This window comes from Nyctereutes procyonoides, unplaced genomic scaffold (genome assembly GCF_905146905.1).
Source record: "Nyctereutes procyonoides isolate TBG_1078 unplaced genomic scaffold, NYPRO_anot_genome, whole genome shotgun sequence".
Classification (NCBI taxonomy): domain Eukaryota; kingdom Metazoa; phylum Chordata; class Mammalia; order Carnivora; family Canidae; genus Nyctereutes; species Nyctereutes procyonoides.
Genome location: NW_026575135.1, coordinates 4,359,899 through 4,385,177, shown reverse-complemented (window position 1 = coordinate 4,385,177; position 25,279 = coordinate 4,359,899). Strand labels below are relative to the sequence as shown.

At 50.7% G+C, this 25,279-nt stretch overlaps 1 protein-coding gene across 1 annotated transcript in view; it reads left to right on the top strand.

The window, feature by feature from the left end:
- The first annotated feature begins 508 nt into the window (after window positions 1-508).
- Window positions 509-25,279, top strand: part of PAPPA (pappalysin 1) — a 239,259-nt gene continuing 214,488 nt past the window's right edge. Inside the window, exon 1 of the mRNA XM_055301662.1 lies at window positions 509-932. Coding sequence (XP_055157637.1) covers window positions 509-932 — 424 coding nt within the window. The remainder of the gene's footprint in view (window positions 933-25,279) is intronic.

The following is a 25,279-nucleotide window of genomic DNA, read 5'->3' as shown; positions in this document are numbered from 1 at the left end:
ATTTTGTGAAGAAGGAGGGAGGGGAGGGGGGACGGGGGGGGGAGAAGGGGGCTGTGGCTTGTGTTATAAAGGACGCAAAAAATAAATAAATTAGAGCATCTTTTGGGGGGGGAGGGAATTCAGCGGATCAGTGTCTTAGAGGAGCTTTTTTTTTTTTTTTTGGAACAGCGAGAAATCATATAAAATAAAATGAAATAAAACAAGGAGGAAGGCAACCAGCTGTTAGAGGGTGGGGGGGTGAAATAAGGCAGATAAAGGAGCGGGGAGAGAAATTAATTGCCAACCAGGAGGAGTTGGGCTGTATTTTTTTTTTCCTTCTTCAAAGGTGGGGGGAGTGGAGCACACACCTTGAGGAGGGAAGCGAGAAAGAAAAGGGGCAAAGCGAGTGGAAGGGGGGGCTCGGCCGGGAAGGTGAAGGGCGAGGGAAGTCGAGGCGCCGCGGCTCCCAAAGCTGGCAGCTCCGGGCGGCGGTGCAGGGGCGCAGGGGGGGCGGGGGGGACCGTCGGACATGCGGCTCTGGAGTTGGGTGCTGCGCCTCGGGCTGCTGAGCGCCGCGCTGGGCTGCGGGCTGGCCGAGCGCCCCCGCCGCGCCCGCAGGGACCCGCGGCCCGGCCGCCCCCCGCGCCCCGCCGCCGGCCCGGCCACCTGCGCCACCCGGGCCGCCCGCGGCCGCCGCGCCTCCCCGCCGCCGCCGCCGCCGCCGCCGCCGCCGCCGGGCGGTGCCTGGGAGGCCGTGCGCGTCCCCCGGCGGCGGCAGCAGCGGGAGGCGAGGGGCGCCGCGGAGCCGGGCCCGCCGGGCCGGGCGCTCTACTTCGGCGGGCGAGGCGAGCAGCTGCGGCTCCGCGCCGACCTCGAGCTGCCCCGGGACGCGTTCACGCTGCAAGTGTGGCTGCGAGCGGAGGGCGGCCAGAGGTCCCCGGCGGTGATCACAGGTAGGCGAGGGCGCCCCGGCGGGGGCCCGGGCTCGCGGGGCGGGGGGCGGGCGCCCGGGCCGAGCGGACGGCCTCGCTTTGCCGCGTCCGCCGAATGGGCGCGCGCGCGGGCTCCGGGCCGCCCAGCCTGCCTGGAGGAGGGAAGGCGCGCGCGCGCGCGCGTGTGTGCCTGCGCGTGTGTGTGTGTGTCTGGGGGGAGGAACTCGGGGAGCGCTCCTGGCGGCCCGAGCCCCTCGGGAGCCTTGTGCACGCACGTCCCGCTGGAGGGGGCCGGCCGCGGACGGAGGGGAGGGCGGCCCGCCTGGGGCACGATCCTGGGGGTCACGGATCTCTTTGACTTGTTCACGGAGATGAGCATCCCCGCCTTCCCACATCCCCGTTTCATGGGGGCCCGTGCACCCCGAAAGCCTCCGAGGATGGGGCTGCCGCGATCCCAACGACTTAGAAGTCCTCGAAGTGCCCGAAGTTGCTCTGCGGGCTGCGCCCCCTGCGCCCCGCCGCGCACGGGCGCGCACATCCCGGGCCGGGCCTCGGGGCTGGGGCGAGCGGCCTCTCCGGGGCGCGCGGGGCTGCGGGGGACCCCCGGGGGCCCGCCGGGAGCGGCGGTCTCGCTCCCCACCCTCCCCGGCCGAGCCCCGAGTGAAACCGGACACTTGGTGAGGGTTGCAGACCTTAGACGAGCTCCACCAACGTCCGCCCCCCTCCCCATGGAGCTGGGGCAATGCCTTTAATGCAACTGGGTGGGTGGTGGGGGGGGGGGGGCGGCGGCGCCGGAGCCGAGGAGGAAAGTTTCGCCTCCGCGGCCCGAGCCCGGGAGATTCCCTCCCTGCACAGGCAGCCTGGCCCGGTCCTAGAGCAGGGGTTCCCCCCTCGCGCCGCCGGGAAGCCTGCGGAGGCGGTGCGCGATCCCCCCCCCCCCGCCCCCCTGCGCTGTCTTCCCGGGGAAAGCTGTGAGCTCCTCCGCCACTTGTGCCTCTCTCTGTCTGGCTGCTTCCGCGAGCCCCATCTCGGGGCACCCAAACTCTGCTGCTCTCCCAGGATCCTGCCCCCGGAGCTCCCGGGCTCCCGGGCTCCCGCTCCCAAGCCCAGAGCGAGAGAGTGACTTTCCCCCCCACATCTGACGTCACCACATGCTATTTTTTTCCCTCTCTTGTCCCCCCCCCCACCCACCCCCATCCCCACCTCCTCCAAGAAGCAGAGGGAGACCGGGCTCTTTCGGTCTCAGCATCCAGGTCCTAGGCACCTGAAGCGGGGTACGGCCGCAGAGCCGAGGGGAAGTGCTCTTTCCACTAATCCTGATGATGCTGGTGATTCAGGGCCACGGTCTGTTTACTTCTCTTTCGGAACCTGGGAGAAGCACAGAGCCTGCTGCTCAGGGATGATGGAAAAAAAAAAGAAAGAAAGAAAGAAAGAAATGAGTAGATGTGATTCTTCCTAGGCTTTACCTGCCATGCTAGTGATTTGGAATGCTTTTCCAATCTGGAGGGGAGGGCTCAGGGTTAGATAGGTATCATCCATGAAAAGGTAGTAAATACGTTTTTTTTTTCTTAAAAAAAAAATATATATATATATATGCATGTGTGTATGTATGCAGAACACCTGGGATTCTACAGGAGCTTGCTTTATAAACGTCTATAATTCAGACAAGGAGCCTCTCTTCACACGCGTTCTCTTGAGCACTCATTCACTCTCTCACACAAAGATTGTGCAGTAAAATACTTTAATTGGATGGGGGACGTTAGGTTATTATTGCTTGTATAAAATGCCTGGCCCATTTTATGTGTGGAAATAACATTCCTCTCAAAATGAAAAAAAGAAGAAGAAGAAAAAGGAAAGAAAAAGAAAGGAAAGAAAGAAAGAAGAAAGAAAGAAAGAAAGAAAGAAAGAAAGAAAGAAAGAAAGAAAGAAAGAAAGAAAAGGCACTGCTGTCGTGTAGCACCAGAAAGCCAGGAGCTTTTCTCCCGAGGATTCTGGTGGATTTTTTTCCCCTCCCCTAGTTGAGTCTGAGCCAGAATTGGCGGTGTGTAAACACCTGGCCCTGAGCCAGCCGAGACTCATTCTGCGTATCCTCCAACACGGTACAGGCTGTTGGACGAAAAAGAACCTGCTTCTCCTTGAATTAAAAAGCAAACAAACAGAGGTTCTTTGCAGAAGCACTTTTTCGGGCTCCCTCCTGCGTGTAAGTTCAGGCGGGGAGAGGCCCGGCCTAGGTGGGCAGCCCGGCCAGTGCCCAGCCATCCTCCCGTCCTCCCGCCTCGACCTCGGGCGCCCGGGCTGCCGCCTGACCTCCGCTGGCTCCCTCGGGCTGGGCGTCGCCACTTTCCTAGGAATCCCTGGTCCCCTATCTGGAGAGAGCTTGCATCTCTCAGCAGGGAGCGCGCTGCTATTTCAGGCAGAGGGTTGCTGCCGTGCTGTCAGGCCAGGCTGCCTTACATCACTCTTTGCTGCAGGATTCAATTGGGTTTCGTAAAGGTCTAATTTTACGGTGCTGTTAACCGGGTCTGTCGTCTGGCAGAGGCAGGCCTTGCCGCTCCTGGTAGGCGGGCTGTGCTCCCAGATCCGCCCGGGATGCTATTTCTGCCCCGGTTCAAAACTTCCCTGACACCAGTTCAGACAGGCGCTCTCGGAGAGGCAGGGGGAAGGAGGGAAGGAGCAGCGTGCTTCTGAAGCTCAGAAAACATGCCTTTTATTTTTTCCAAAAGGGAAGAAGAAGAAGAAGAAGAAAAAAAAATATATATATATTAATAAATAAAAAGGGAAAGGCTTATACGGGCAAAAACAAAGCCAAAGTTAGGAGGTGCTTGTGCGCAGGGCCCACCGATGATGGAGGGTCTGTAGGATCCGAGAATCCCTTAAGGACCTGGTGGAAAGGGATCCGCAGAGGTTACCCCCACCCCTACCCGTTCTCTCCAGACCCCGATAGGGAGACAGAGAGGGGAAGGAAGGAGGGGTGCTGCTGGGGGACACAGTGCCGGGGCGGCAGGAGCTCAGTTTTGATCTCAGGCGTGCGGCCTTCCAGGCCTCACCCGCCCCCCTGCACACAGGGCCGCCGAGAGAACGTGTCTAGTAAACAGCATCACCTCTTCCCCCTCCCAAGCCCACCACCCAGGCACAGCCTTTGCCTTCCCCGCACAGCACGTTGGGCTCCCTTTCAAGTCCAGGGTGGGGGGCTTTCCTACACACTCCTTTGCTTTTGTCCCGTAGCAGGCAGGAGCCAGACCCCTGCCCCTCATCCCCAAAGGGCCCCCCCTCCCCAAAACCCTCCAGTCCAAAGAAAGAGAAAGGAGAAGAAAAAGAAAACAATAGACTCAATTTGCTCCATCGAGCAGAGGCCCCGAGCAGCAGTTAATCTTGTTAAAGTTTCTCCTGACGTGTTAGATAAGTGAAATGTGGACCGCACAAGTGCTGCCCTCCTCCCGCCCCATCCCTCAGTGATCCAGAATTCCTGCTCTGAAGGAGAAAGGGATTTACCTGAATCCCGTCCAGCACCTCTGCTTGCCACGGTTTTTTTTTTTTTCTTTTGTTCCAAATGTTGGACTGTTGAGTTCGCTGGCTATTCGGAAAAGACTGTTTCCTCCCATCTGCTGCCCCCACTTCCTACTACCCCCCCAGGCCCCCCCCAAAAAGAGTGCCTGCAATTTTCCCAGCCTCACAGGTGCCCTACCAGGGAAAGCTGGGGGTCAAGGAGTGCCATCTGTTCACAAGGCTGGCCCCCACCTGTCGTCGTTGTCACATCCAGGTCTAGAACGTCGCGGGGGTGAGGTGCCCGTTTCAGCCCTCAGTTTGCCCACTCGAGAACCTACCCACTTGAGAACCCACCTCTGCCCCTAACTGGCGGGGTGACCTCGGCCAAGCTGGTTGAGTCCTCTGGGCTTCGGCTTCATCTGCAAAGTGAGGGTAGGACTCAGGACTGGACTTGGTGTATCGGAAGTGCTCTGCAAACTTCACTCCTACTACTGGCCGTGACTTCCCGGAGAGCTGGGTCTTACCCTGATGGGCCGGGGACACACCCGGAGGACAGGGAGTAGCTCTCCCTGGATGCCCCCTGGGGGGGCACGGTGCTAGGCGCCCACCTTGCGCCCACACTTCTCCCTCGCAGCCACCCTGGGACACAGTGAAGAGGAGGGGAGTCTCAGCTGGGGCTGGGGGGGGGCGACAGTCCACGGTCCCCCCGCCCCTCAGGGAGGCAGACCCCACGTGTGAACTTGAGTTCTAAGTGCCCGTATCCCCTTCAGCAGAGAAGAGCCGTTCACATTTCCTTCCTTATGCCTAAGGTGGGATGTTCCCCATCCCTTCTGCATTGCTGGGTGCTGACCACACACCTAAGAGGATAGAGAGGGGGTCTAAGTCTCACTCGGGGCCCTGGATTGGACTTGGCGGGTCTGTTTTTCCTTTCCTGCCGGGTTAGGCAGACGGGGCTTGGAATCGCGGTTGCCGGTCCCGTGCCGTGAGATTTGAGATCAGTGTCATTTTTCATCTCCTCCTGTCCTTTGGTTTCCTCATCTGCAAAATGGGCATAGTGATCCCGGGATATTGCAGGGAAGTAAACATGCAGAAAGTACCTGGCAGGGTGTCAGCTCCTCTTAGGGACTCAGTCAACGGGAACGGGATCCAGTAAGTAACAACATTCCCTTTTCACTTTTCCAGTTGGCTAACCTGGCTCCCAGGAAGTCGGCCTGTTGGCGCTGGGAGGACATGGCCTCTTGAGTTATTGGGGGGAGTAGACCATGTATGTCAGGGGACAGTTAGACGCACCCCCCCAACTCTCTCCCCTTGCACTTTCGTTTCCTCTTCTTTGACCTACTTGGATGACCCCTCGATGGTGAGAGCCAGAGGAAGTCTAGAGCCACTGGACCAATGAATGAGCAAACCGGTTAGCACCGAAGAGAGTGTGCACCCTCAGGAGCAAAAGGCAGACGGTGGTCACAGTGGGGTCCGGGTCACAGATCTACTGTCACATGCCTCTTGCTCCTCCCCTGGGTTCCTTCCACTTCCCCTTTTCCCCAAGCAGCCATTCACGTGGACGGCCGGGGTGCTGGATGGGGCATCACCCTGGCTCCTCGCCACAGAGGAGAGCAAACTTGAGGCCGTCTCAGAGGTGTGGAGCTCGGCAACGTGGGCCGTGCAGTGTCGGCCCAGGCAGGGACTGGGGCAGACAGCTCGTTGTGCAGTGGGGAAACTGAGGACCAGGGTCATACAGGGGCTAAGAATTAAAGTATATTCACAAACTGTGCCCTCTCCGAGGGGCCTGGGAGGCCGTACTGTCCGGGAGTTCACAACCCTGGCCGCGCCTGGAATTACCAGCCTTTAAAACATCCCGATGCCCAGGCTGCTTCCCAGGGATGCTCATGTCACGGGTCAGGGCTTGGCCTGGGCGCTGGGGTATTTCAAAGCCTCCTCGGATGGCATGGAAGGACCACCAGTGGGGCGAATCCCCGATCCAGTTTAAGGTCTCCTTGCTCTGCAGGCGGAGAAACTGAGGCTCAAAGGGGAAGTAGTACTGCCCACTAACTGAACTGGTTAGTGGCTAAGACTTGAGAGATTTGTACCTGTCTCCATTCTGAGTTCCCAAACACCAGAAAGGACCCTTCCTTCACTCTCGGTTCCCCTGCTGACCCCAACCCCCTGGGTGCCATGGCCCTGCCATTTCATTTTTCCCAGAGCCACCTCTGTGTGTGAAACTACCCTCTCTCCAGCGGGTGTCACCTCTCAAGTGCTGACACTCCTGTAAGCAGGTAACACTGAGTCTTAGGTTTTTTTTTTAATTTTTTATTTATTTATGATAGGCACACAGTGAGAGAGAGAGAGAGAGAGAGAGAGAGAGAGAGAGAGAGGCAGAGACATAGGCAGAGGGAGAAGCAGGCTCCACGCACCGGGAGCCCGACGTGGGATTCGATCCCGGGTCTCCAGGATCGCGCCCTGGGCCAAAGGCAGGCGCTAAACCGCTGCACCACCCAGGTATCCCTAGTCTTAGGTTTTTGATTTTACATGAATCTCTCCAAGGGGTGGGGAGGGGAGCCTCCCCGAGAAGGAAGGGAAGCTGAGGCAGCCTCCACTTTGCACTGGGCCAGTTCTAACGGAAGGGGTATGTTCCCGTTATTTCAGAGCTCCCTCAGACCACCCCCCATGTGAGACCCCCTCATTGGAGACCCCTAGAGCTGCAGGCTGTAGCTGTCTCGGAGGAGGAGAAGGGAAGATGCCCAAGTGCTCTGGGTAGGAGGACCTTGTCCACAGCCAGCTCGCACCCTGTCTCCCTAAGGCTCAGGGATCCAGCAAGTGCCTGCCCCCCCCCCCGCCCCAGCTGCTCTGCTTCCCTCATCGTCCCCTTCTCTTTCTTCTTGCTGCACAAAGGCCCCACTTCATGCCTTGATGCACTTACTGGAAATACTTAACTGGGGACTGACCTGTGGATCTTGGCCCCTTGGCTCCTTATGAAGACCTGAAATTGGGCCTCAGGAGCTCTGAGTTCAAGTACTGACTTTGCCTCCCCTGAGCTGTGGGACCCGGAGCCCCCAGCTCAACCACTGGGGCCTCAGGTGACAGGATTCCAGGTGTGGTTACATTCCCCATCCCCACTGGTTGTCGCAGGAACCCGGTGAGACAATGGTAGCAGAAGCTCTTGGCCAAGATTAGGACCAGGTCCACATGTCAGCAAGAGGAAGGGGCGGTAGGCTGGGAGGTGAGAGATGTGAGGAATTTGTGTGATCAAGGTCATTCCTGGGAAGGCGCCTTCATTATCATTATTCACATTGCAAATGATAAATAGTGATCAAGTTAGCAAATCTTTTCATGCCTGTGACCTCACTGGAGCCCTTTGATGTTGGGACTTCACAGGTCTCCCGAATCCTACCGCTTAGGTGCTGCGTGACCTTGACAACTGCTTGCTGGGCCTCAGTGTTCTCAGGGTGCACAGGGAGGCTCCGGGGTGGAAGAGGGGCTTTTAGACTGTGCTCTGCAGTCTTTGGGGTCCCCTGGGGAGATGCTGGAGGGCAGGTTTCCGCCTCCCCCCACTTCCCTTCACCTAATTCTGTATAAACTGTGCACTTGTGCAAGATTCCGTATGAAGACAGGGAACAGTCTGAACGGACAGGGGATGACATTGAGGACTTATTGTGAATTCCGTTCATGTTATTATGTATATTTAAAGCCCCTAATCTGTTAAAACTGCCTATCGAAGTATTTATGGGTTAGAGTCCATTATGTCTGTTTTATTTGTTTAAAATGCTCCAGAATGACACGACCAATAAAGGTACGGTCGCTGTGGAAGATGAAGGAAGATCAGCAGACTGATAACAACTGTTGAGAACAGGCGATAGAAACGATGGGCTTCAATGCCCGTTTTGTCTGTCCCTCCATGTGTGGCTAAGGATTTCCATAATAAAAAGTCAAAAATAAATTAAGTCAAAAATAAAATAAAAATAAAATAATTAAAAGTCAAAAAGTAAATAAATTTGAGCACCATAGGAGGAGTCAAAGGCTCAGATCCCTGCATGTTCTGTGAGCCGACAGGTGTTCCAGTACCACGGTGCCAGCTTGGGGAGGGAGGGTCAGGGACCGTCCCAAGGTCACACAGCAGTCAAATGAAAGTCGGGGTGCAGTCCAGCCTTCAGACACTAGGAGCTCTCTCTGCCCTCCTCTCTGCACTCTCACAAAACTCAGGTGACTGACCATCCTGGGAGAGCCTCAAGGGGAGGCTTCTGAGGCGTGTGTAGGAGGGTGGCGGTGGAACCCTGCTGGGAAGCAAGAAGCTTTTAAGTGAGGCTATTCTTGGCCATATAGAACGTCTCACACACTGTGAGGCATTTAGCATCTTTGATACCATGCGTAAGAATCCCCCAGGATCTGCTAGTTGCTGTGACAATCCAAAGCATATTATGGCAACACACACACACACACACACACACACACACACACAGTTCCACGTATTCCTATTACTCACTTGTCTGGCTCCTCATTTCTCTCCATCTCCAATTGTCCTGGGAACCATCTAGAAACTCCTTGAGCGCTGAGGGAGTGACCTTCATGTGTCTAATCCCAGGAGAAGTGGACACTATGAGGAAACACGGGAAAGGAGCGTAGGCTTCCCGGGGACTATTTTGTAGTGGTTGATCTTAGGACGCAAGGGTCCCATGGCCTGAGTTTGATTTCGTGACTCTCCCACCTGCCAGCCGCATGACCTTGGCCAAGTTACTTAATATCTCCAAGCTTCACTTTTCCCATCTGTAAAATGCGGATAACGCTGGCTCCTACTTCATGGGGTTGTTTTGAAGATTAACTGGGCCTCCATGTGGAAAATGCTTAGTAATGGAATCTAGATCATGGGTAAGCACAGTAAACGTTAACTCATGTTGGTGTTATGTGTGACCGACCCTTGCCACCTTGCCACACGTTAATTCTAATTCTCTCAATAACTGAGAATTGGACAGGTTTATCTCCTTGGGCAGAGCCAGGGATTGCCTTTCCCTTCCTTGCCACTCGGGAAAGATACATCACTCTCAACATGAAACAAAAGGTAAAGGGGAAGGCAAACATAGAAACACTTTATTGTTTCATGTGTCCTCATAGTGGAGACGCTAAGGAATCCAGATGAGAACAAGGGACACAGTAAAAAATTGTCCATCTCCTGCCTGGGCATCAGGAGGTAGTTACTGACTTCTTGCGATGTGCCAGGTACCGTTTGGGGCCTGAAGACAGAGCACTGAGCATAAGAGGAAAATATCCCTGCCCTCAAGAAGTCTGTGTTTTCAGGGATGGGGTAAGGAGATGGACACAGAGTATACATGAGAGAGTGACTGTATCACACATGTATGTGTTCATAAAGAAAGAATAGAGAAGGAAGTAAAGGGCACTTTGTAGGGGTGGGGCTGCAGGAGGAGTGAGATTTAGATGGGTGGTCAGGGGAGACGGTAATGAGAAGTGGCACTGGGGAAGAGCCTTAGGAGAAGACCCGAGGCTACCTATTATAGACTGTGGGATATTGGAGAAGGAAGAGCAGGGGACCAGGAGCTAGGAGATGTCAGTTCTAGACCAGTCAAGTCATTACCTCACTCTGTGACTCTGGACCAGTCATGTTCCCTCTTGGGGGCCAATTTTCCTCATCTGTAAGGTTGGACTAGGGACGGATCTATCCTTGCCCGAGGGACCCTCCACGCAGAGGTCCCCCTAGGATTCCATAATCGTAATCAGGTCAGACCTAGGGCAAAACCGTCAACTTGGCCATGGTTGCAGTTTTCTTCCTGGTTTGGGTGCATTTTCCTCCACTAGGTGGTGTCTATCCCTCTCGAGGGCCCCGTGGCCACACACTTTCTGCTTCCTCGCCCCTGGCAGCACTCCTTCTTGAAAAATGACCTGGTATTCCTTCTTGCTGAGGCTTCATTGACTGACGACACCTTAGAACGTTGCTCTTCCATAGACCTATGTACTTTCACGCCTCCCCGGAAAGCTTTATATCAAAAAGCAAAGTATTAATGGGTAGAATTTTTGTCAAAGAGTGACTGAAGACATTATTTAGGTAATATTGGTACTTCCCAAGAGCTGGAAGCCATCTCAGTCATTTTGCTCATCATCACTGCCACAGATACTCCAAAAAACTCAACGGAGTGACCTTTCCGGTGGTCACTTACTTGGCTCATAGCTAAAATACTCACATTTCACAATTCCTTACTATACAAGGGCCCTTTCAGGCAAGTTCCTGGGCATCACTGTAGGCCACTGACCTTTTAGTCTCACTTATCATGTTAATCAGATTACTACATGAAGTAAAATACTAAAACTCTATAGTCTGTGACGATCCGTTAGCCTGTTTTCCTTCTGTGAATCCTCAACACTGTCTTCAATGAAGTTCCTCGTGCTCCTTCTTGTCCTCCTCCTTCCTCTCTCTCTTTCTGTTCCTCACACCTAACATACTTTCTGTGGCCACTTAGATTTTCCTTCAAACAAAGAAAAGAACATTTGTTTTTCCATATTATTTGCCACAGACCCAGGGTCCGTAAAACCTGGAAGAGTAGGGGAGGTGACCCCTTTTCAATTTTAGAGAAACTAGGTTCTCTAAACCAGGCTTTAGTTCATTTGGAGGAAGTGGAGACACAGAGTCTAGAAGGTGGGAGGCCACAGCTTGGCATCCATGGATGTGATTGTGGGGAGCACGTCCAGCCTTGTGCCTTCAGGAAGCTCATGGTCTAACCTGGACCTGTCCCCTTTGTAGTCAAGAAGTTACACCTTTATCTGCCCCATTCCATCCTTTCTTAACCCCTGTTGCCCAATAAACGTGAAATGTGGCTGGGCAGGATCAGTCCACACGTGTTTCTAGAGAAGGGGCTGTTTCCCCCAATGATGTTGTAGATCTTTCAGCTACAAAGGCTGGAAAAAAAATGGAAAAATAGGCCAGTCAGGTACAAGATTGCCTTGTTCTAAGATATACAAAGTACCCGAGCAGAAAACCTAAGAAATGAATCCAGACTGTACTGTTCTGTGAACTAACGATTCACATAGTAAGTCCCAAGAACCAAGATATGTGAGTCAGAAGGATTCATCAAAACCATTATTTTCAAAGATAGGAAACTGAGGGTTGCTGGGGGAAAGACTCCAAATCAGTGAGCAAGCTGGGTAAGGTCCTCTGTCCTCTGAGTCTTTCCAGGCCTCTGTCCGCTTGTCCCCCGACATTGCATCCTTTCCCATTGAGCAATCACCATCTCTCCGCTGATGAGCATCATTTGTCTACAGGCTCTGCTGGACTCCAGACTCATGGATCCACTGGAAATGTTAACACGCACTTCAAATGCAACATGTCCAAAGCTGAATCATCATTTCTCCAAAATTCCTTGTGTTCTCATCCGGTGTCACCCACTCTAGGTAGATCACCCACCATACTTGGTCATCCATTTCCATCTGTCCTGCCTCCTTAACATTTTTATAGCCAGTCTTCCCTCTTCTTGGCTTAGGCCCTCTGGGCCTTTTGCTTTGACTGTTTCCCTAGGATTGTAATGCCCACCTCTCTCAGCCTCGGCAGCACACTGCACCCCTTCATTTTTTCCTCCAACATCCAAACGCCAATTTTTCCCAAAACGTAAATCCGACTCTTTTCTTTCACCTCTAGCTCTAGGACCTTCAATAGCATTGGCATTATCTGCAGTTCCCCTTAGATACCCTAGACTTTTTTGTGACATCATTTTCTTTAGTTGCTGTGTTTCTATATACCCCTGCACCATTTTGCAGAACACGTTAGCTTCCACGGGATTCTGCTCAATGTTCCCCCCTTCCAGGACACCCTCTCTGACTGTCCCCCACCTCTCTTATCCATCTGTCTCCATTATACCCTCTGTACACATATACCAAAACACCTGGAATTCTTTATCGCATTTAATTGTGTGCATATTTGGGGTCATCTCAACTTCTCCGCTGCCTAGCACAGCCTCTGGCTTATAAAGGCGCTGTGTACATTTCTGTTTAATGAATGCATGACTGGATAGCAAAACCAGCTACATGTCTAATGATTCTGAGAGAAAGAGCTCAGGAACCTCAGGCATGTTGCATTACGTAACCAAAGCACATGACCTAACCCGTGCGTCACACTCAAAAACATTACACAGTGGTTAATTCTATTTCCCCTTGAGCGAAGAAGTCAGAAGGGAAAAGAAATCTGGCCCTCCAAAACAGAGGGGGGAGGGGGGCAGTGCATTTAAATGCCTCTTCAACTCACATTTCGTCCTCTCTAATCCAAGCCACATTTTAGCCTTGGTCTTCCCCTCTCAGCCCCTCGCCTGTTTGCAAAGCATTTGTTTTGTGTGTGCACTACAGCACATAATCCCAAGCTTTGCTCTCCTCTCAGATTTCCCCCTCTCCCCCTTATCAGGTTCTTACTGGGCCTCGAGTGTCCTGGAAGTCATATCTGTTGCCTGGGTTTTCATCCATTTCCCTCCTTCCTGATTGGGGGGAGGGGGGCTTTCCATCTGCTTCCCCTTGATCTTGTGAGACCTTGTGGTGACCTCAGGATCTGGAATCCTCTATCCGCTGTTTATATACCCTTGGGAGAAAGTACGTATTCTCAGCAGTAATAACAGTAATAAAAGCAGCCAGCTTATAATGAGCACTTACTATGTGCTGGCACTGTGCAGAGTGCTACACTTTGAACCCTCTGAATTAGGTTTAGAAAGTTACATGACTTGCTGAAGACCCCACAGCTAAATGGTGGTGGGACTAGGGTTCAAACTCAGGCCAGTTTAATTTTGTCTTTATCCACAGGCTTAGAGCATGGCTTGGAACACAGTAGTTGTCCAGTAGAAGTTCCATAGAGGATACATACATGCAAGGATAAATGGGTGGATGAAGGGAGGAAGGGACGGAAAATGGTGCCCCCGGTGACTGACGCAAACATTTCGAGATCGATAGTAGAATGAAGAGGGAAGGGATGGGGATGGAAGAAGAACCTGAATGAACATGATAAGATTTCAAAGACAGTGGTGTTGAGGCAGAGGTTAATTCCATTTCCCTTTTCTGAGCTGAGTCTGGGATGTATGTAGGTGACGGTGCTGTGTGAACTATGGGCTTCAGAGTAGAAGAATGACCCTGGAGTGGCAAGACTGAGTTTGTGGTGTATTCTCACTGGAGCCGATTAAGCCCCCGTAGAGCCAGTAGTAAGCTCTCAGGATGACTCCTGTACAGAACAGCCCCACTGGGCTGATTAGATACGATCCACTAAAAACAAACAAGTACCATATCTGGTTCACCCTTTCCCAATGACGTTTATGCTCTGCTTTATCAGACAAATATGCTCATTATACAGTTGGAGAAACTGAGGTCCAGGCAAGTTAACTTGTTAAATTAAGCTGAGTTGACTAATGTTAAGCAGCAAGTTAGCAGCAAAATCAAAAGTAGAACTCAGATCTCTTGACTTCCAAATCAGTGCTCATTCCGTTGAGTCACTTTGCTTTCCTTTGTGGGAATGATGGGGGTGGGGGTGATGCCAGTTACATCTGTGAGTTCACATTAGTGACTTAGCAGGAAATATACCGCTGTTTGGTAACTTTTCTTAAGCACTTCTTATGTGCCAGGCTCTATCCTAGGCATTCTGTGAGGTTCAGTAGGAAATGACAATTTATTAGAAGTCAACCGACTTCCTTGTTTCCTTCCTTCCTTCCATCCACCCACCCTCCCACTTACCTACCCACCTGTCCATCCATCCATCCATCCATCCATCCATCCATCACCCACCCACCCTTCCACCCATCCACCCACTTAATGGATGTTTATCGAGCACCCTTTAGTCTCTGTGTATTGTATGTTGAACCAAGGGTGGCGGGGGGGACTAAAATGAAGTACAGGGCACAGTTCCATCCCTTGAGGAGCTCCCAGTCCTAGCAGCGGAAGCAGACTGGTAAACAGATACATGACATCATGGTAACTGCTATAACGAAGCAATTAATAGAGTCCTGGGGAAGCGCAGAGGCAGAAACACTGTGTTCTCGAACACCCATGTTTATTACAGGGCTAGAAAGTGTTCTGAGCTTTCAGGGGCATAAGAGGCCCCTTCCACCTGGGAGGGTTGGGAACTTTCTCATGAAGTAGGTGGCATGTGTCTGTATGTGGAGGGCATGTTTTGCCTTCATTGTGGATAGATCACTCATGCCATTTTGAATGTAGAGCCATAAATCAAATTAGAACAATAAACACTTTTTGATTCATGTCTCAGCTGAGGACACTGGCCCAGAGTAGCTTTTAGGAGCATGACACTAGGAAATGATTAGACAATTCCATCCATCACCATCCGAATCACGTCCAGCAGCCCCTTATATCCGCCCCTCATCGCATTTATCACTCTGTTGTGTTTGCCTCTGTATGTGCCTGCCTCTCCCCACTTGTCTCCAAGCTCCTTGGGGGCAGAGACCATTTCTGTCTTCATTTCTGTTTATTCCTGGCTTTAGCACAGTGCCAGCCCTGCCCATTGGTGTTCAAAAAATGGGGTTAAGTGAATTGGAGGTGGCTCTAAATAAGAGAGAAGATGAGAGGTGCTCTGAAGGAAAGGTGCTTTGAGGAATGACATCATGGGCCCTAGTAAGAGCCAAGCGGTGAACACAAACATGTTCTGAAGGACCCTAGCTGTTAGATGTTTCCTCATCTCTCTGAGCTGACCAGTTGCCTGTGTGTGTTCTTGCCACCCTTCCCTATCACTCCCCTTTCTGTCTGCTGAGCCAGAGTACCATTCTGTAAGCTTTAAGTACTTTTCCCCCATGGTTTTCTGCTAGCTTCTCCAGTCCCATCCCTGGAGAGAGCTGAGAAGAGCCAGGTGTAATTGTGTGGGAGGTGCCCATGCTCCTCCTGCAACTCTCACCTGTGTCTTGGAGACCTCCCAGAAGATAGGGGAGCAGGATGATGGCAGGAATCATGCCTGCTGTGCTCAGGGCACCTTCCCAGGGCCTGGCACATGGCAGCAGTTCAATATATATTTGTGGGGGGACTTCCGAATGAGCAAATGATGTAAATTTATGACACTCCTAGGCCAGTGTCCTCAGGTCAGAGAAGAAGAATCAGATGTCCCGAGGAGACTAAGAAATTATCCCGAGTTACGTCCTAGATTAGAGCAGAGGAACACTAGAGCCCAATTATCCTGACCATTCCTTGTGTCCTGTCATGTTGTGTTGGGGTTTGAGTTCAGCCTTCCTGAACTTGGTCACACAGGTTTCAGATCATTGTATCCTGCAGTGGGATAGGACCCAAACTATCCTTTTATGCTGAGAGGTCTAAAGTCCACAGTGGGGGAGAGATTTGCCCAGGGTCCCACAGTTTTGGTAGTGGTAACACCAAAGCTTCCAGAAAACCTCTGCGTATCTATCTCCACATAGCCAACAAATATATAGTAGGGGCCTGACACTTAGAGATGCAGCAGTGAGTGAGCAAGATAGAGCAGGTCTGTGCCCTCATGGACTTTATTTTCTTCTGGGAAGAGAAGGACAGTAAATGAGTCAACAGTTGTAAGGTCTTGTATATTAACAATGATGAGTGATAAAAGTGGATCATTAGAGAACACTGAGTCGAGGGATTTCGGTTTGGGTCAGGCTTCGGTTTGGGTCAGGCTGAGGTTTGCATGACAGTTGAGAAGGAATAAGCCATGTGAAAAGATAAGTGAAGAGAGTTCCAGAGAGAGAGGGAGGGCACAGCTAGCACACAGACCAAGAGGCAGGGAGAGTCGAGGATGCTGAGGGAGCAGGTGTGCAAGCCACCCGGCTGTGGGTGTCCTCGGCTGAGGACCTTGCAGGTCCTGAAATCTGGATTTTAATCCAGATGAACTAGGAAGTTACAGGATCCAGTGGTCACTCTGACCCTGAAGTGGAGAATAAATGACATTGAGGCCAAGAGTAGAATCTCAATCATACCACGATCGAGGTGTCCGCTGATTATCAATGATATTATTTTAGTGATGACTAGTATTTTGGTTAACATCATTATTCATTTCCTTACTAATACCATTACCAATTAAAATACCTGAATAGCACTGGTATTTGAGATCAACAGAGAATCAGGGTTTTCTTGCACCCTCTGGGAGGACTTGGACAGATTTTGAACCGTGAGACATTTTCCGTAAAAATTTGACGGTGTGCACTTTTTTTCTGGAGGAGAGGTTGCCATCGGTTTCTTAGAGGGGTCTATGGCCCCTAAATGATGACCTAAATGCCTAAAGGCAGGAGGTACATGAGGTCATTTCCTGAAACCTGTACCCAGCTCTAAAATCTGAACACGCTAGGAGATCTGAGAAAATGAGAATGTTGATGTTGAGTTGTCATATCAGACTGAGGAATTGCACTTTCCTTCATCTGTACCCTTGCTGGAGTAAATAGAATTTAGGGCTTCTTTCCCTCTGAGGAGAAGTTAGTTTATTCCTTAGAAATATAATCTACAACTTTGTTTATTCAAACTCTGGTCTGAGTTTCTCTGAGTTTTAAAATAGGCAAGTTCACTTCAAATGTAGCCTGAGGTGGTCCTGACCATAATTATCCACTATGGGCTTTACCCACGAATCTATGAATCCAAATATCCATCCATGCATCCATTTATCCATCCAACCGAGCAACCACCCACCCACCTCCCTTCTTCCCATCTATCCTTCCATCCTTCCATCTCCCTACCCTTCCATCAGTCCGTACCCTCACCCAACTACCGTTCCATCCATGTCACCTTCCATTTTCCAGGATGTGTGCTAAGGCTGGGGCAAGAGTTAGAAGGCTCTGATTCTTGTTTTTATGCCACTCTGAGTCCTTGAAAAAAAAATCCCTTGAGATACCTCCACTGAGTCCTTTGCTTCTACTAGACTACAATTTGAAAACCCCACTTTAGAAGTTGAAAACTACTTTGAAAAAATTCAGCTGCTGTGCTTGCATAGTTATATAATTATAAGTATTCCCAGTAGTGCTCTGAATCTGAGTCTAGACTACTGGAGGCTCCTTTATCAACGCTAATATTTTAGATCAATAACAGCTTCCACCCGTAGGTCAGCAGGTGGTGGAAAACCGATAGAGAATGTGAAATAGTGGCAGGGATCTTTGAGAAAGGGCAGGCTTCATAAAGGGAACAGAGAAGGGAGCTGCCAGTCACTTAGCTCCTGGGACTCTCTTTGCCCACAGCCCCAAAGCCCTTGCACAGTGATTCTGGGCCTTCGTGCTCCGCCTGTGCCCCTGGATGCATGATGTAGCAGGAAGCCCGCGTGGCATGGGGTTGTTTCAGTTTCCGAAGCATTTTCGACATGTACCTATCATATTCCCACTCGCCTTGTAAAACAAGCATTTTCATTTAATACAGTGAGGTCTTTGTATTCTCAACAATAAACACATGGTCTAAGGCTCTCGGACACAACCTGGCTTTTTCTCCCACCCCACTCCGTCCGCCCTCACAAAGCCCCGTGTCAGCAGAAATATCTGTTTACAAACAAGGGCTCCGAGAGAGCGGTATCAGTAGCTCAAACAGACCTCCAAAATATGTCCCCGGCTCTGTCCTTGGCATCCCCGTGAGCAGTGTGTGTCATTGGCAGCCGCTTCCGTAGAAGGCTTTCTGCCTTTCCATCTTTCCAACTGTCTTCGTGGCTGGCTTCCTCTGTCTCCTTCCACTTATTCATTAAAACCATGAGGAGCCTGGACTGGAGAGGCGGTCGGATGCTGGCCCAGGCCTCCTGGATATCTGGAAAACAGAGTCCAGCCCGGAAGTGTGTGCAGACAGCAAGACAGACTCAGACACCTCTAACCTGTAGTGTCTTCCGAAGCAGGAGCTGATTGAAGGAGGGTTATTAAGTGGGTGGATGTATTAGTCACGTGATCATGCAGCTCTAGGTCACTTTTCACTGATTATCAGGATTATCCGTGGCCAAAGGCACTCTTTGGCCTCTCTTGAACTTGGGTCTACTATAGCTCCCTACTACCTATACATCGAAAGAGACTAGTTAACATACCGAGCGTGTGACGTGTGCCAGGCACTGTGTTGAATACTTTGTGCATATGAAGTCTTTGGTCTTCGAGTGCTAGGCTTCCAGGGGAGGGAACTGAGGTAGAGGAAGGTTCAGTGACTTGTCCAAGGTCACACAGCATGTCAATGGGAGAATGAGTCCTTGGAGTCCGTGGTCTAGCCACTCCCCCACAAAGTCTCCAGGTCAGATCTGAATTTTTTAGCCCGGCATTCAGCCTCCTTCCCAAACGTTGTTGTTTACTGCAGCTTTTCCTGGTTCCTCGTATCTCAGTTTCTCAGCCTCAGCACTATTGACGTTTTGGGATGGGTAATTCTTTGTCACAGGATGTTTAGTATTGGAGGATGCTTGGCCTTGACCCACTAGATGCAGTAGCATCCACTCCCAGTTGTGATGAGCGGGAATGTCTGCATAAGTATTACCAAATGTCCTCTGGGGGCAAGATCTCTGCTGGTAGAGAACCACTGACTTACGCGGATTTTTTTTGATTAAAGAGAACGTATTCCTAGAACACATACCTCCACCTCCATGCTTTCTCACATTTGATTTTCCCCCTTGACCTTTTAGCGTCCTTGGATGCCTCCTCATCAGTCTTCTGTGTTCCAGAATCTTTCGGTCCTTTGGCATCTTTTACAGCCAGAGAACAAATACTAGCCTGTCTGGGTTACTGATCTGCTTTGTTTTTATGCTTTTGTTGTTGTTGTTGTTTAGAAAATGCTCACCACCTCCAAACTTTCTGTTTAAAGTCCCCTTAAGTTAGAAGCTCAGCCCCTGTCATGCATTCAGTGACGTGTATTGGGTCAACCATATGTCAGGTCCCAGGCTAAGCCCTCAGAGTCAAGGATGTATGTCAAGGAGATGGACTACCTGCACCTCAAGAATTTATGTGATAGGCTGTCTGAGCAGAAGAGAAGATTCAAGATAACTCTGTGCCCTATCCTGGCTGAAGGTGGGGAAATCAAGCCCCAGAAGGTCGATGATATTTGATCAACATCAACCAGAGACCAAGCTCAAGGCTGAACTAGGTCATCCTCCACCTAGAGGAACAGAATTAAACTTCTGAAGTCCTGAGGAGATCTAACTACCAGTTATCCTTCTAGAGCCTTAAAGAGGTCCCTTGGGTTGGATCATGATGCACAATTTGCTGGTGGATATTAAAACAGTAGAAATTAATATCTGAAAAGTCTGTTAGCCCTCTGTCTTCAGAAGTTTGCTTACACTCCATGCTTTCCATTATAGGCCTTAAGTCCGAATGACTTCAGATTTCTCCCATGAGCACTGGGCAGGGACTACTGAGACGTGAGTCCTGAGTCTTTCATCAACGTGACCCTGTTGATAAGAACACCATGATCCCAAGCTAATGACCCCCCATTTGGTTCCTCAAAACCAGCAAAGATTCCCAGTTGTGTATGGAATGAACTTCCGATCTCTTGGCGTGCCATTCACAGCCCTTGGCACTGTAGCCTCAGGCACATCTTGCAATTTCATTTCCCTCTGCTACCCTGTACATCCTCAGTTCCATCGAGAACTCAGGTCTTGCCCCATCTCCAGAGCCCCCTTCCAGTGACAGCACATCTCCCAGCCTTTGCTCCTGTTTTGCCTTCTGCCGGAAGGTCATCACCCAGCCGCTGCCACCCAGTCCCTGTTCGTCCTGCAAGGCTGCTTCTGTGCTACTCCTCCAGGAAGACTTCCTGAGCCTTCTCATCTTGTCCACATTGAGGGTTCCTTCCACTGAGCTCTGTTTGCTCGTCCTTCTACTAGAACTTACTCTATTAGGCTTTTCTTTATGGGTAGTTAAGATCTGCCCCTTGTCCTCACACAGCCCATTTTCCCCAGGCTGGGAGGCCCAATTTCAAAGTTACGAACAGGAACTCTTGGGTCTGATTACCTGGGTTTGAATCCCACCTGTGTTACTCGGGTGAGTTGTCTGTGCTTCTCTGAGCCTCCGTTCGCTCATCCATAAAACGGGAATAATAATTCTACTCCACTGCTTGGATTGTTGTGAAAGCTTCCTGAGCTAACCCGTGCAGTTTACAACAGCACCTGGGACACAGCAAGTGCTAGGGGGGGCATCAGCCATCAGCTACCACCATTCCGCCTGCACAGAAGAGTGACTGTGGATAGCACAGGAGTGGGAATCTGCCTGTCTGGCCGCGTCCCTTCCTTATCTCGTTTTGCCATCTCTCTCCCTGAAAGGCTCACCCCTGGCAGTGTGGGCCAGGATGAGGTGATGGCAGGCTCACCCGAGAGAGGAGCTTTTGTTTCCAGAGCTCAGCCCACACTGTCTGGGGTGCATTTTTACATAACTTGCTGTGGGTCTGCGTCAGTTATGAAATTCACGTCACTTGGCTCGCCCACATGGGAACCTTCCCCATCCCTCTCAGCTCCTTGGTTTGGCTACAGGTACTCAGTGACCCTCCTGGTGTTATTTTGTAGATGAGGATCTAAGGTCCAGATGTGGACCCAAGGCTGACTCATCTACGAGGTGCAGCCAGCATGGTACCTGGAAAGCAAGGTACTTTTAGGGGCCAATAAAAATGGCTTAGTTTCTTTGAAAATCAGAAGAAAATAGCGTAATAACATGAATTATGTAATGATGAATCCAGCCTCTTGATTGTATGCATCTTTCTGCCAATGTAACTGTAAAACATAATTCTATGTATTTATGGAGGAAAGGAAAGGTGCCCAGGGCCAGGAAAGTCGTGACGTGACCCTGGTTGAAAAGGACTTTGCCCAAGATCAATAGTACATTAGTGGCAAGCCAGGGCAAAAGTTCATGGCTTAACGCTCTCAACCTAGAAATCTTATCCTTGCATTTTTAACAGATTGCCTAGAAATCCGTTCACTATAGTCTTCTCTTTCCCTGATGAGACAGTGGACCAGAGACGGGGTGCGAGCTGCCACAGGTCACACGCTTAGTTACGCTTTCCTGACTCCTCATTATCCCTTATAGTATTTTATATAACCCAACCTAGTGACTGTGGATGCAACCTTCGCATCATACTGGTGGAGCAGTTGAGGGCCAAGAGTGGAAGAGGCCTACCCAGTGTCACAAAGATGCCACTCTTGCCTCCAAGTCAGGGCTCTTGTTCCAGTACTCTAAAAATGGTTTGAAACTTCAAAATCTACTCAAATTGCATTTCCTCACAAGCCTTGGGCATGTTTCATTCATTCATTCATTCATTCATTCATTCATTCATTCAAATACACATTCACACATTCAACACCTGTGTTCTGAGCATTTATGTTCTTATATAATAGAAGGCTCCAGATACAGAGTTGATGAACAAACACGTACTCTTCATCTTTACTCTCCCAGAGGCTTACTTTCTCCATTTGTGTGAACAGAATCATAGGTTCTATGTTTCTTCCTTTAGAGAGATCTAGGAAAAGCAAATGAAATAATTAAGATTCTTTGTACACTTGAAGACTTCAGGGAAACAAATGAAATAATTAAGATTCTTTGTACACTTGAAGACTTCAGGGAAACTTAAGGCTTCTTGTATTATTATAACCAACAGAGTGTATAATCAATATAAGGAAGCTTTAAAAAAATGACTGTATGAAGAAATAAATAACCATCTGCTTCTAAAAGAGTTTTTGCTTATATTTATTCATAGAAGACATAAAGCATTGGCAAAACACTTGACATTGGAGTCAGAGAGCTAGGTTCCAATCTTATGTATGTTATTACAAGTCAAAAGACCTTTGCCAAGTCAAGAAAACTGTCTTACTTTCCTCGTCCATAAAACGGGACCGCGGGAACTTATAGAGTAGTCATAATAATTCACTGAGATGATGCACATACAATTCTTGTCCTTGAATGTGGCACATCCTAAATGGTGGGTCTGTATTTCTCAGTAGGTTCCTGTGGCTCTGGGTCACAATAGAACAGATCAGAGTAGTGATCCTAGAGATAGAGTAAGGAGGCAGGTATGATAATAATAGATATTCCTGTCTGTATGTTATCAATTCCTACTATATCCACATTGCATTAACAAGAAGACTGGTACTAGCATTAGGGATTAGCAGTCTCTCACAAGAGGGTACAGTCTGTGTCTGGTCATGCTCTATACCCTGAATGTCTAGGTTGGACCTGATGTAGTAGATGTCCTATGAAGGTGTGTCGAATGAATCAGCGAGTGGGTAGGTGGATAAATCAGGTGGGACCTGGGGATGTTAACTTGGGGGATAGAAGAGCCAGGGATAACGCAATCAAAAGCCTCACACCTCCTCACAACTGTCCTGGGGTAGAGGCTACAGAATAACTCTGTGGGTCCCTGGAGCTCAGATCCTGGATCAGTGGAAGGCAAGAAAAGGGAGGTGATTTGGCTTCACTACAGGCGAGTACAGAGAAATGCCCAAAGATGCAGAGGTCTCCTTCTCATGGCATGGAGTTCTCTAATCCCAAAATGTGAACAATCTTGTCAAGATGTTGTACGGGTGATACAAGCAGGAGTTTAGGTGTGCATGATATAATGATCTTTGAGGGAACCTCCAGCCCTGACTATACCCAATTCTATAAATGATGAAGGGTAAGGGTTGGGGACTGCTGTAAAGAATGTGGAGGGTAGGATGGAATGGTCCTTGAGAATTTTCTGGAATGTGGTATCACTGTCCCTGAGGTTTGGTGAGTGAGCAGGGAAAAGCTTGTAGGTCCTCAGAACCATCACAGTGACCCAAAGGCAGCTCTCTTCCCCAAGGCGGCTCCAGCATCAGCACCACGTAGCTTACCAGGGTCTGGCCTGTGCTAGGGCATCCTGTAAGGGCCCACAAACTGAAAATGCACGAATCCTCCTCTCTTCCTCCTTTTTTCCTCCTTTGTTTCTCTCTTCCTCTCCTCCACCACTTGCTCTTTCTAAAAGTGTAGGTGCTCCAATGTCATTGACGATGTGGGAGCAAGAGAGCAAGGAGCGTGCCTTTCTATTTCAGAAAGGATAAAGTGAGAAAAAAAAAAGGATAAAGTGTAACCACACAGAAGAAGGTGGGGGAAAAAACACGGATCACAGTTCTGAGGAAAAAGAACAGACATTCATATCAATAAAAGGTAGAGCCAGCATGTGTCACGTGCTGTGCAAATGAGTGTTGCATTCTGGAGCTCAGTCCCCACACTGGCACTGTGCATTAAGTACTGGGATTATCAGGTACAGTTGAGAGAACCATGAGGCAGGTGAGGGGATTTTGCCCAAGGCCGCCTCCCTAACCAGCAGCACAGGTAAGACCTCCTGGTGCACGTGCTTAAGGCCTGGTGCACGTGCTTAAGGCCAGTGCCTCCCCAGGCCAGGTCCTGGGACGTTCATGATCTCGTTAGCTCCCCCTACAACTGGCAGAGGTGGAGAGTGTCCCCCCATTTTATAGATGCGAAGACTAATACCGGAAGAGGTGCCCCGACTGTCCCCAAGTCACACAGTGAGCAAGTGGCACAGCCTGCCCTGGATGCACCTTCATGGCCCTGTGGAAGCCCTGACCTTCCCAAGGCCACCCAGCCGGCTCAGGGAGGAGCAAAGGCCGCAGGGCTGGGGAATCAGCACCCAGAAGGGGACATGGGTGCACCCTGAGAGCACCTTGCCATCCCAGATGCACTATTCTCGTCAGCCTCGCCTTATGTCAGTTTAGCCTTCGGTAGTTCGTGAGGAAATACGCCTTCCTTTAACTCCTTTCTTTCTCCAAAGGGCTCTGCAAAGTATACAGGGTAAGGCTTTGTAGTCCTCCGGGTGTGAGAGCTGACACCCAGAGGACTGAACCCCTCCAAGGTCACGCAGCTGGCACAGATGGGGCACAGACCCATGTAGTCAGAGGGGTCCCAGGGAAAGGTTCCCAGGTTGGGGGCAGGAACCCAGGCCACAGCGGGCACGCTTCCCACCCCGCGAAGGGAGACACCTGAGCTAATTCCTCCAGGGGGTTGTGTGTGTGTGTGTTTTTTTTTTAAGATTTTATTTATTTATTCATGAGAGACACACACACAGAGGCAGAGACACAGGCAGAGGGGGATGCAGGCTCCCTGCAGGGAACCCGATGCGGACTCGATCCTGGGGCTCCAGGATCATACCCTGGGCTGAAGGCAGATGCTCAACTGCTGAGCCCCCCAGGCGTCCCCAGGGGGTTGCTCATGATGCTCTTGCCTGTCTTACACCAGGAGACGGAGATGTCCAGGACTCAGAATAGTTTGGGGTAAGCCTTCCAGCCAGCTGGGAATTATTTCAAACCTCCTCCTTCTATGGAGCCTAGAGTCCATCCTTGGAGCCGAGGTGGGCCCGGAGGGTCGAGGATGCTGAGGAGCAGTGATGTCCCACCTCGGAGATGTCCCGACTCTCCTCTGAACGCCTGGTGCTGCGGAGTCGTCCGGGGTCATTTTGGTGGTCCTCCCCCGCCTCCCCCCGACTGAACCAAGTACAGGGACCATGGGTATACTTAACCCAAATCTGTCTGTTTTAATCACTGTCCTCTGGACAGATAAAAGCTTTCCATAGGATTGCTCTCTCAAGCATTCCTCTGTGGCTTTGATACCAGCCATTAAACCCTGGAAGGGAAAACAAAACAAAACAAAACGGGACCAGCTCCAACCTTTAGCTTTTAACTTTTTTTTTTAGCCCCCCGAAAGACACCAGACTGTTGACCTAATTCCCCCTTTCAGACCCCCATCCTCTCACCTCTGCTGGTATTTCTCTGGCAGATGTCCCACAGCGAGTGGACACCCTTGAGTTGGGAGGTCCTAAAACTGCTTTCCCTCCCCCCCCACATCTGCCTCCATGACCGTCCATCTCTCCCAGCAGGAACTAAGGCTGGGGTGTCTGGAGGACCCGGGATCTCAGAGTCTCAGGGGGCTTCTATGGCCTCTGGTGTAAGCCTCCTACCTCATGGGGCAGGGTGTGAGGAGGCCCAGAGAGGGGGGCTGCTTTTGCAG